Source organism: Gallinula chloropus, assembly GCF_964237585.1.
Source record: "Gallinula chloropus genome assembly, chromosome: 6".
NCBI classification, from domain to species: Eukaryota; Metazoa; Chordata; class Aves; order Gruiformes; family Rallidae; genus Gallinula; species Gallinula chloropus.
The window spans coordinates 33,007,462-33,020,282 of NC_140091.1; the positions used below are offsets into that span (position 1 = coordinate 33,007,462).

The 12,821-nt window shown below is 43.9% G+C and overlaps 1 protein-coding gene across 1 annotated transcript in view; it reads left to right on the plus strand.

Moving 5' to 3' along the window:
• Window positions 1-1,316: 1,316 nt before the first annotated feature.
• The window catches only part of DPYD (dihydropyrimidine dehydrogenase), a gene marked incomplete at its 5' end in the record, with an annotated part of 351,370 nt that continues 339,865 nt past the window's right edge, over window positions 1,317-12,821 (plus strand). The window contains one exon of the mRNA XM_084266073.1: window positions 1,317-1,355. Coding sequence (XP_084122199.1) covers window positions 1,317-1,355 — 39 coding nt within the window. The remainder of the gene's footprint in view (window positions 1,356-12,821) is intronic.

Here is a 12,821-nt window from a genome sequence, read left to right on the forward strand (position 1 = left end):
ACTGCACCCAAAGGGTCATCAGTGTCCAGAAGCTACTTACACTTTTCCAGGCTTTTTATAAAGCAAATAAGAGTGGGAAGCCCTTTTTTTATCCTCTTTATGCTGTAATAAAGAAGAGTAAAATGAAAGCTAAATGGATAAAATAAGTGCTGTAAAGAGTGTGTTGAAGAGCAGACCTGGGATTCTCTTTTGAGAGGGGGAGAAAGAACTCCAGAAGTTGCCTGGCATGTAACTAGAAAAACAAAGATGAGTCATAATTAAAGCTCCTCTATTCTTATGAAATGATGAGAAAAACTCTTGTATTTTGGAGGATCAGAGATATGTCTACCTGAAAGTGCTGTCTAGAAACTGATGTTACGGTGTTTGCTGGTGGCTTTTTTTTCCTAAATGGACAATACTTACTTTAAGGTAGCAGGGAAGACAGAACTTCTTTGCGGGCATGTTGCAGGGGGAATGTTTATTTCCATGATACCATAAATATTGTGTTTGTGTTATTAAACAATCACAGTGTTTGGGAGGAAAGAAACAAGAGAGTGCAGGGACTGTGACCTGGCCTGCCTGCCTGCGGCGGTTTGGCTTCAGCAGGGACTTCTGAGGGAGTGCAGGGACGGGTTGTTGTCCCTGCCGGGAGCAGGGGTTCAGGAGCATCCTCGGCCAGTGCTGCTGGCAGGGCGTGTTGCCCCGGGAGGGCTCCTCTCTCTGAGCCTGGCTGTGTTGGCGGGGGCCCTGGTGTGCAGGCTCCTCTGGTGGGATTTTCAGGCGGTGGGAAATCGCCGGCACGAAGTTGGGCGCTGTCCCCGCTTGGCCTTACGCCGGCAGGTAAGGGGGAGGATGGTGGTGCAGGAACCCGGGGTGTGGTGCGTGTGGGCTGGGACAGGGTGAGAGCCTGCGGGCTGAGGCGAGGCTGGGCCCGGGGAGGCAGCTCTTGGGGCAGCGGAGCGCCACGGCCGCGCCATGCGAGCGCTGGTTTGGAGGGGCCGTTCCCCAGCCTGCCGTGAAGGCTCCGCCGAGCTGCGTCCTCTCCCCTCGGTGACCCCTGACGCCGGGCTGAGGTAAAGCAGACCGACTCCCGCCGCGCTGAGGAGCCAGGCCGGGAACTCTCCCGTCCCAACGCGACACCGCTCCCCGCACCGGGCAGCCCCTGACCCGACGCTCCTTTGCCCGGCGGGGCGGCCCTGGCCCCGGCCCGGCGCGGGGGGCGCCCGCCCACTTGGGCGTTGCTGTCCGGGCTAGCGGCTCCGCCTCCTCCCGCGCTCCGCTCCGCTCCACTCTGGGACTGCGGGGAGCCGGGGGAAGGCGGTGGCGGTGCGGACACCATGGCTCGTGTGCTGAGCCGGGACCCGGTGGACATTGAGGTACCCACTCGCCCTGCCGGGACGTGCGGCCGTCGCTAGCGGGGAGGGGGCTCTGCCCGGCGGCGGCGCCCGAGCCGGGAGCGCCCAGCAAAGTTTGGCTGCGTTAGGAAGTGCCTCGCCGCTGTTGCCGCTGCCCGTCGGCAGCCTCCGGGGCTTCCCTCCGCCGTGCCGCCCAGCTGCGGGGCCGGCCGCGGGCAGCCCCGGCGGTGCCGGGCAGAGACAGACAGCCCCGGGCCCCGGGGGCTGGTCTGCCGCCCGGGCAGCCGCAGCCCTCGTCCGGGCTGACCTCCTGACCCACCGTTCCGGCTCTTGCCCCGCGTTCCCCTCCCTCTCCCCGGTGAGCGAGGGGTGTGTGGGGGCGTGAGGGGGCGGTGCCCGGCGCTTCCCCTTCTCCTCACCGCCTCCTATCACTCCCCGCCGGCAAACTCGAGGGCTGGGTTTGGGTGAGCCCCGTCTCTCTCCCGCGGTGAGGTTTCCCTCCCGGCTCGGCCAGGGTCCCTGCGGGCAGGGCTGCTCGGAAGGAGCCCCGGGGTGGCCCCACGGACCCCAGGCTGTCGGGCCGGACCCTCGCACAGCGCTTGGCCTCCGTGTCCCGCAGCTGCCGGGGAGGTGTGCGGGCTCTCAGGTCTTCACTGCCCTGCTTTGGGCCGAGTAGACATACTGTGCCCTGTCTCCGCCTGGGAGTAAAACTGTTGCACGTAACGCTGAGCTGCAGGGCAGGGCGAGCACCCTCCCTGCCAGTGGCTTCCAGTGCCTTCCCGTTTTCGGCTGGCCCTCCTTGCCGCAGGTGGGACCTGGGGCTTGGAAGTCGGCACCGGCTATGGCCCTGCGCAAGGTGGATGTGAGGTGGAGTGTGACACGGGGTGAGTGGGGAGCTGCTCCTGACGCCAGCCAGGCTGCCTGGTTGGGACTTCAGGTGGCTTTCCCGCAGGACCTTGCGTGTGGCTGGAAAGCTTCAGCTCTGTTAGGGAGTGTGGTGAAAGCAAACGTGGCCATAAAACCATTGGTAGCGTGGCAGCCCTGCTCCAGCCTGACACGACCTTTTGCTAGCACGGGGTTTGGGCAGGGCTGTTGAAGCCCACGGCATCGCCCACGAGTGTGCCCAGCAGCAGCTTGAGCGCAGCTCCTTGTGACTGGGTTTTATCAGCAGTTCTCCTACCGAGTTTCTGTGTCCGGTCCCATTTCCTAACTGAGCTCCAGAAATGCTCTTACAGGTACCCTGATGGAACTGCAACATGGGATGGATGGGAACGTCACAACCTGGAAGAAGTCCTCCTTGGAGTAGGGAGGCACCATAGCATGAAGTCAGTGCTGGCTGCCTGCTGTCAGCTCAGGGCTTTCAGAGCAGCCAGTCTGGGATCTCACTTCCAGTGCTGAAGTTCACTTTTCTAGTGCTGAAGTTTGATTTTTTTAGCAGCACAGCTTTTTGAGTATTTTCCTCAAATTTTAATCCAAATAATTTCTGGGATTACACTAATTTGCATTTCTAGGTATTTATGACATTCAAAGGACATTTATGACATTCATACTGTAGGATCATTTGTAGTGGCATGCAGCAGTACTTGATTTAGAAGACTTTAGCTGCTGGATTTTGAAAAAGACTAATGTTTGCTTTACTCTCAGGTTGAAAGTAGAAACTTTGGTCAGTATCTCCATTTGTTTTTGTTTTCAGCACTCATTTAAATTAGCAAGGAAGTCAAGGCAGCCTACTAACAAAAAGTATTGTCCTTTCCCCATCTGTATGGGTAAATTTAGTCACTATGATTTGTCCCCCAGATGAATATATCAATAATTACTGATAGTCTAATTACAACTCTCTGGTTTTTGGTTTTTTGTCAGTTGTTTTGTTGTGTGTCCCGTCCTCCTGTCCTGTTGCCCCACCTCCCAGGCAGAGCGGGCTTTTTTGGGGAAAAAAAAAAAGTAGTTTATTTTCATTAAAACCATATTTTTTCTTTTTCTTTGAAGTAGGAAAAGTGCATATTAACTGAGCCTGTATCCTTGCAGATAATAGCCACAGAAATGTGGTTGTTGAGTGGAGAAGTCTTTCACCATGAACATTGGCAGCACAACTTGAATGTTTTTGTCACTTTCATGGCTACTGTATAAAAAACTGAATGAATGAATTCATGAAACTTACCTCAATGGTTAGCATAGCACACATCATTCATATAATTAAAATATTAAATAAGACCTTTGGAGTCTTGATACTCCTTTATTATTTATTTATATAGTAAAGGCCAGATAAAAAAGACTGATGTCACTAGTTAAAAAGGAGCCAAGAATCTGTGCTAGGAGTAGCTCAAATCACAGTGTCCAAGTTCTTCAATAAAAGAAAAAAATTCCAGGAAGCTGTCCCTGAGCAATCTCACTCCCCTTGGCTAACTTAGTCAGCAGCTTCTGGGCATCCTATCCCTGAAATATTTTGGCCTAACTAAAGAAGATGAAGAAATTAAATAGATTATCTTGTTCTAATTGTGTTTTTTTCAAACTGTAGGAAGACATAGAATGTTGTGATTAAAATATAGTGTCTTCTCAAAAAAAAAAAAAGGTTAAAAACCCCCAAACAAAATAATCCCCAAACCAAACCCCAAGGAACTGCCAAACTCCTGCAAAACCCAAATGAACCCAAATACTAGTGTGTTGTTTTTTTTTTTTTTTTTTTTGAGAGGAGGTGGAATCTCATCAAATTTGATGGATTGTGCTGAGAATGTTCCTTGGGTGCAGAATCTCTAAGCAAAAGGAAAGAAAGCCCATTCTGAAATAGCTTTTGGTGAAATTACCTATCTTGGATGTACAGAGCAAGGACTTGTCTTGGCTTTTTATTTATTGCATCTCTAGAACTGTCTAAGAAAATTTGAAATCTATGGAATGAGGACAATGCTCTGTTTCTAATTTCTAACTTGGAATGTGCAACTCCATGTTAAGTGTACATTCAAACTCCAGATACTGTTGACAGGATACTCTTGGAAAGGAGGTCTGCCTTTTATTGCCTTCTTTTTTCCCCAGCTGATTCCTTACTATCATTGTGTGTAAACCCTACGTAATTATGTCTGGTGGAAACTTCAGGGTTCTTTAAGGTACAAAAGTTGTCAGGTGAAGTACTCAGAAATTAATGAATGGCAAAACTGTGAAGTGCTGAGGAGAATCTCAGTTGCTTGAGTTCATGCAGGAGGACATGACCTTGGCTGACATTACTTAGCATTGTTGTCTGCATGCTGTGTTTCCCTGACTGTGTTCTGGTCTTTCGCTGTGGTTGTTTCTAGGGAGTGCGTGTGTGTTGCCCTGTCGTGTGTGCTGATTTCCACACACAGGATCTATGATTCTATTACTTAATGTTGTTCTCTACGTGCTGTTTGTCTGACTGCATCCCAGTCCTTCGCTGCAGTCCCTCTAGTCACGTCATTCAGTGATGTTTGGGTGGCAGATGCTTTCTAGTTCTTTGCCATCCAGTCTACAGCTAGTGAGAGTAGGTCTCCCAGCCTTCCTTTGTAAGGGCTTCTTCTCAGCAGAGCAGAGATGCTTTGCCACACTGTTGTCACAAAGCTAAAACATTGACAGTAAATTAACACCCAGCCCCCTAACATACCTTGGTATGAAACAGAGGATACGTTGGCATTTCAGATCTAACCTTCCCTCTGAGTCGTCTGTTGCATATGTTTGAAGGGGAGCTGGGTGTTGATGAATAGGTAATTCCTTGCTGGGCCAGCAGCTGGGTGCCTAGTGTGCTGTCACAGCTGTTTCCAAGTGTTACCACTGATGCCTGATTTGTGAGAATAAAAGGAAAGATGTGAAGGGCTAGAGCCATGTTCTGAAATAGCAATCTGGGAGTCATCTACAAATTACCAGGATACGTTTGTGGAGCTTTCACATGTAATCTGATGAATGTTGTCACTGTAACTGGGTCAAACTTTACTTCATTTAGCTTTAGAAAGTGTAGATGACTCTTAAATGACATGTTTTTATCTGAAAAGTTAATATACAATTAATCCATGTACCTTTATTTGGTGTTGCTTTAAAATTTTGATGTGCTTTGTATGCAGTGTACTCTTTTTTTCTGTGGTAGTGTAATCCATAGGTACACGAGAGCTGCTGCTCCCTGATGTGGACAAAAGCTTTACAAACTAAATTAACTTGAGGGTGAAGAGGAGGGTTTCTTAAGGACCAGACTGTGCCCATTGGGTGCTGACACAGGAGGCTCTAGGAGTTCCTTCAAGCATATCTATGTGGGTTTTGAGTTTCTTCAGCAGCAAGATATACTACACTGCTCTCTGAAGTCTGCTAATGAAGGTGGAATGAGGTTATAACCTGTTTGAGCAGCTCGCTGTGATGCTGTCAGCACACCTGAACTCAAGGGCTACAGCTTGTTGCTGGGTCAGGAAGGTGGGGCATCAGTACTTCTTGTGCCATGCTCTCTGCTGTATGCATGGGTCACCTGAGAAATGCCTCTAGGCACTTCCTGAAGCCCCCAAAGAAGCTTTATTCTACAACTTGCTACAAAGCATGGGCTATGACAGCAAGTCAAGCAAGTTTTACTTGTCAGATTTGTTCTTCTCCTAATGTAAGTGGATCAGAAGAGTGAAAGACTGTAGGTAGGAAAGGTGGTGCCTTGGAGGTTTGTCTGAGAGCTAAGCTTGGTGTCTGATAAAGGAGGAAGCAGGCAAGGATTGAAACATATAGACAGGAAAAACAAAGGAAACCTCCAGCAAGATAGCAGGGAATCCTACTAGTCAGCATGGCTCGCAGAACTATTGAGCAAAGGTTATGTGAATAAATAGCTGAAGCTAGTTTTCTTTGATCTAGGCTAAACTTTTAGTTTAAAAAGCCCCAATTATTACAGTGTATCTCTCTGTTGTAGATATCTAATAGTTGTTTGAAGTTCCATAACGAAGCTTTAATGTGTAGGAGTTTTTTTAAGGTGTTGCTTTTCAGCTTGCCATGATGATCAGATGGCTGTTCCAGATTGATGGCTTTGTCTTTCCAGGGTCATTTGACAAGCAATCAGTGAGGAAACAAAACTTCCTGTTTAGCTATTTTTATTTAATGAATTTATCAAGCTCTTTCATTGTTTTAGTGGCTTTACTTTTTTTTACTGAGTGGAACAGCAATTATAGCATGATTACGAAGACCTCATGGAAGATTATAGACTGCAATTATCATGTCTATCTTAGAGAATTGAACAATATGATTTACTCATCAGGTTAAAACCTGGTCTGGCAAGTAGGGAGGAAAGTCTTCTGATTGAAACATTTTATCTTTTCATGTTGTATATGCAGACTGTTGATGCTTAAAGAGTTGTGCAATGTCTTACCTCCATTGGGGAGGGTCTGCTGAATTGTAGCACTGAAATTCAGTCAAGTTCTTCACAATAATAATATTGGGGGAAGGAATCAACTCTCGTGCTTTTCATTTTCTTTTGACCTTTGATTTTTTGATGTTACTCCATTCAGCTTTGGGTTTTTTTCCCACATTTTAAATTTTTTTCTCTTTGTAAGAAAGTCTTTAAAACAAGACCTGCTACTTCCATCTTTTCTCGTGGCTGGGACTTGAGAAACACAAGCCATGATGAGACTTATGATGGTTGTCACTGCAGTTAATAACTCTGAAAACAAGAAGGATCAGAATTTATTATCCTTTTTGCATTTAATAATGATTTTATGTTGCAGACTGTACTCGAATATATTCTTTTCTCTGCTTAGTGTTACGTCTTTTAAGAAAGTAAAAGTACATGTTGGCATAGGAAGGGGAGCTCTGTAAGGCAGGATGTTGCCCTTCAGGTGTGGCAGGAACGCAGTGGTGCTGGGCAGTCTTTTGAGAAGCATTTGAAGAAGTGTGGTTTTAGCAGCAGGGCAGAACTTGCGCAGCTTTAGTACAGCTGAGAGAGGTGTGGCTGTCCCTGGTGGACTGGGATTTGCTTGGAACCGAGATTGCACAGCTGTTTTCATCCTACAAGTCAGTCCCCACAAGTCAGTCTCCACGCACAGTGTGGTTTACACCACCCAAAGGCATGTGCTGCTCCTTTTCAAATGGGGGCTTTTTAAAAACCTGCTGTCCATCCTGTCTGATGCCGTCTTGCCAGCATTGGTAACATGACCCAGGGAACACAAACACAGCTGACACCGAGTTGCAAACATGCTTCCACCTAAAACGTTGAGAAAAGCTGAAATTCCTGGTAGCTGCAGAGAAGCTGGATTGAATGTGTCCTGTTTGTTCTGGCTACGCTAACCCTTTGACAGCACAGAGTTCAAATCAAAAACTGCTTTCTCTCCCTCCCTGGTTGCCTGGCAACCTCCCTCCTCTTATTAGCATATGATTTCTATTCCTTTTTTTATTTCATCAGTACGGTGTTACACACTCTGCTCCCTGCCCTGTGCTGTCGCCTTTGAGAAGAGCAGGATTTGTGCCTTTATATGAGACTTCGGCAAGTATGTGATTTGGCAAAGAAATCAAACATTTGGGATTAGGAAACCTTTGGCTATAAATGTCTTATCAGAAGCTCAGAGGGTGGCGTTTGTGTGGGCATGTTATTCAAAGTCTTTTCATTTTCATTTGCTGTCATTTGTACACTAAGGGCAGAATTTTCCTTGCAGATCAGCACTGCATAAATCTCTGGCATCTTTACATGTGCAGAGATCAGTGTGTGAAATGTGCCAGCAGAGATGGGCTATACAGATCTTGGTGGGCATTTTGCCGTCTTGGTCTGTGTGCAGTTCAGATGCAATGTCATAACTCAAATCTAGAACAAATAATCAGACATATCCGAGTCAAATTGGGACTAGGAAAGAAAGCAGGTAAAGTAGAGGAAATGAACTAAATCCTCTGGTTTTCTTATTATGATATTGCTTATTTAGAAGTAAGAAGAACATTTTGCCTCCAAATTGGCCAGGTGTATTCTCTTATGAAATAACATGTAATTCAGATTGAGTCTTAAGTTTGATGTTAAAATTATCTTTTTTTTTTCTTTTTATCTGCTCATAGACTCTTACAACTTGCAAATGGCAAGAATGTAAGATTCAAATGGGCAAGCTTCTTTAAATATCATTAGAAAAACCCCCAAAAATTAAAAGACACAAGGATGAAATGCCAAAGCCAAGTACATTTGGGGACTGTTTAGATTGAGATATGTATACAAGTTTTTTCTTAGCTTAAGAAATGGATAATATTATTACCCAGTTAAATTGTAGTAGAATTACCATTCTCAGCCCAGGTTTACACCAAAAGAATCCAATTTTCCTTGCAAGCAGGAAAAATCTCTTTGTGAAGTGATTCTGATATGTACTCTGTTACAGAGACAGCTCAGAAATCACTGCATAAGCTTCCCTAACTGTCTTGCAACTGAAGAGGGGTTTATTCACCTTGGAAATGCATCATCTGGATGACTAGTATGTCTGTGTCAAACCCGTAAGTGTATTTGTGAAGGGTTTAGAGTAAATGGAGGTTCCACACTAAAAGCTGGTAGCCCTTGGTCAAAGCTGTGAGATGCTGTAATCCCTCAGGTGTCGGTGTATTAGAGCACGTTGGGAGTAGTGGGAGGTGACTTACTCTGATAGCTGTAGAATGTCAACTTCAGATGGCCAACCCTTAGATGGGTCTTACTGCTCAGGCTGGGGATATGGAGAAATACATCAATACATTTAATGTGCAGTCTCAGAGCAAACAAAATAACCCACTTTTTCAACATCCTTGTTTTCTTATGCTCTGTACTGAGTTGGGCAATTTGACTTCTGTATTTAGGGCTTCTTATGAAATATCTGTTCTGAGATGACTTGCTAAACCAATGTGGAATTTTGAGTATTTTTAGGTCTTTGCCATTTGAAATTAGGGTAAGCCCACCTATAAAAACATTTTGTTTTAAAAAGTACTTCCAGTAGTCATACATATAGTTTCAGAAAGCTTTATTAGCATCATAAATATTAATATATGTGATGCCGGTGTTTTATTTTTAAATTTAAAACGATAAACACAATGAAGTCCTTGAAATGCCAAACTTTCATCTCCGCTCAAGCCAAGGTTCAATTTTATTTTCAGTATGACATTTGCTGCCTGAAGTGTTACAAGTGACTTGACCTTAAAATTACGTTTATTTTAGTTCATTGAAATGGTTGGCCTTTCCAGTTCAACTTGACACCAACAGTACAAATGGGCAGAGGCAGACATGCTTGCCTGTGACTCCATTTGAAAGCTAATTAAAAAAAATAATCTAGGTGTTGAATCTAAATATTTCCATTTAGAAGGGATGGTAGTCATCAGTTAAAGGCAGTCGTGGTGCATTCTGACATTTTAATTTCCGGTTCAAAACCAATTATATAAGTAATTAAAAGGAGAAGTGTCCAGGCAGCCAAGCTGTCTGATTTACACGTCTTGCTGGTGTATGCAGTGTATTTTAACAGATGTACCTGTGCACAACACTTTGAGAATGTAGAAATGAGGTGGAAAAATTGCAAGCTGCGTCGAAAGTTTGATGTTAGTTAATCTCTTCTACCTAATGGTGCACTTCTTTAAAGTACTGGTCATATGAGCAATGCCACTGGGTTTATATTTATTACAGAGATTGGGCTCTGCACTGGTTTTGGGTAGGTTATTGTGGTACCTAGTTTATTTCTTAACACATTGCTGCACACTTTCCTTAGTTCTTTGTTGTGATTTTGTTGTCAGAACAACTTACAAGCTTGAAGAGAACGAAGCAGAAGAATGAAGGCTTGTGTAGGAGATGCATTGATGAAATTTGGGCTACTGTTTCTTAAGACACAGGTGTTTGGTTGTGTTGTGTGCTCCGCAGAGGGCTGCGTATCCAGCCTTGAGAGAGAGGTCCTCATACCGCCCGGTCGCATCTGTGTGAGTTGATTAAGGAATTGTGCTCTGAGGGAACCTTTTTGCAGTATTGAGATGAAAGGACAGAAGGTAGGACATGTCCTTCTGAGTGAGGAGAAATGGGCTAGCTGATAAATATGTGAAGGGGTCTAGAAGGAAGCAGAAATAAAACAGGCGCTGCAAGCAAGCTGTGCCTGAATTTGTTGCAGCGTTTTCCTTTGCAGCCATTGCACTGTTAACGTCTACAGGAGCATCCAGCTCATTAAAAAATGCTTGGTTTTACCTTGATTGTGAAGGGCATTCTGTGAAACCCAATTCCATTCTGCTCCTAACAATAAGCTGACTACCCTCCCATCCAGGCATGTCGAGCATCCCTGCAAAACTCCAGAGTGCATGTGTGAAAGTAGGTAGAAGGGTTAGAATAGGTTATTAAAAATGTAGACCCATAATGTGGGTAAAGAAGATTGGAAGTATAAAAAGAGGTTTTACACCTGGAAGTTATTATAGTTATTTAGATTGAGCAAGAATAATAACCAATTGTTTTCTAAGATGTATGACACATTTATGAAAAACCTTGAAGGATAAATGGATCTTTTTAGTATGCTACTTCCACAAAGGACTCTATGAATAAAATAATAGTGAGAGAACTCTCAGTGGATGCTGAATACTGCTAATTGATGAAATTATTACTTATTACACTGCAACTGAACTCTGCTTAGAAACACTATTTTCAGTATGATTTTTTGAAAGTGACAGCTGAAATGTAAGAGGCTTTGTATTGAAAATGAATAGTGATAATTTCTTGATATCTTTGAAATGAAGGATATTTCAATGACAGTTAAAACTGAGAAAAGTGTTTTTTGTTTTTTTTTTTTTAAAGTGCTCAGATCATGGAATATTGCTATGAAAATAAAATGAACTTTTCTGAAATCAATAAAGTAGACTTAATGTGGATTTATGAGGCATTTAAAAATAATTTTAAATATTCTTATTTGTAATAAAGCAGTCAATTATTTGTGTCAGCAGTTTTCATATTATGTCACACGTTAAGTTTAAAAATGAGGTTTGTGAGCTTTTAGGGAAACTCTAATTGTAAATTAAATCAGTGTTGAAGAAGTATTCCATCACTTACTGCTCAGGGCAAAACCAGGAATGACTACCAGATTTGGCTTTGATTTACTCCTGATGAAATTAAAACACACTGTCCTTCATGTGCTATTTTAGGTTTATATACTAGGTTTTAAGGATTGCTGTCGGTAATTGATGTGAGGATCTGTGCACAAAGTGTCATGTGTAGTATAATATTTTGGAGTGTAACTGCAGGTGAATACAAGATTTGATTTCAGCAGATTTGTTTGTCCCTGTTAGAGGCATCCCTCCCTCCCTGGTAATCTCCGCAGTCTTCAGAACCTGGGGGACAAAGTAAGCTTGTGAAAATTCACTCTCACACGCTTGTGTGTGGGTATGTGTGTGTGCTAGTGACAGGAACACGAGGTGGGAGATTAGAGGTGGTTCCCAGACTTATTTCACGTTTTTTGATACTGCCCTTTTTCCAGTTCCATTTGAAAACACAAAATTTTAGAGATTTTATTAAGCTTATACATAGCTCTTCAAAACAGATGGAAGCAAGAGAGTGACAAAAGAGTTGGGAGGGGGGAAAAAAAAAATCAAACAAGATAACCACAACAGAAGCTGTTCTGGAATGCTGGTGATAAAATGCAGAAATGAAATGAATACAGAAGAGAAAAAAATGAAAATATTATCTATTCTCAAAAAACCCCAACAGTCTGAGTAAAATGTCAGCAGTCAGCAGTAACCAATACTATTGAGTGCTGAAGGCCGGTTCTTCTTTGTTCAGATATGATAAAAAATAGTTTTCAGAAGACTGCAGAATACGTGTTCTTAAGTAAGGCAAAGTAGGTTGCACGCTGCTAAAACTTGGCACCAGGTGAAGAGATAAGATGAATTGATTTAGGAACCCCAGGAAGTATTTAGCACAGAAGCAAAGTTAGCTCATTTTTAACTCCCAGCATAATGTTCTCGATGCACTTAATCAGTGAGCCCTTAATGAAAAATACATAAGCAGCCCTGAGAGTTGGGGCAAAACTTTTAGCACTGGAGCAGTGTTCTTGTTGTATTTGCTCTCTGATTTGCTTTTGTCATTTGAGCTGAACCTCATCCAGGTTTGCCTGGTCAGTGGAAGGCAGGAACATGGGGATGGAGGTGTTCTCTTTCCAGGCGACTGCAGCAACCCTTAGACTATTATGCAAAAGAGCAAACAATAGCTAAAAGAAGAGCTGACCTAAATTAGTCAAGCAGAAGGTAGTGAAGACTAAATCCACATTGAGTTGTTGGTGGTTCTAGCATGCTTCTGAAGCTGTCAGGTAGAGAAGAGCAGGAGGACAGCTAAAGCACATGCATAACAGTTACCTGGGTACTTTTTCTTTGCATGGTTTTCAGTGTACTAAATAATGGGACTCCTTTTACAGCTGTTCCTGTTATGACAACTTTGTAGTCTTGTATCTTGCAGTGTAGGACAGAGAGCTTTGTCCTGTCAGCAGGACAGGAATTTTATTTTTGTGGAAGTCCAATGCTCAAACCTTTCTGCAGCTGAAATCCAAGCCTTTAGAATCGTTATGGTTTGTTTATAGGCAAACT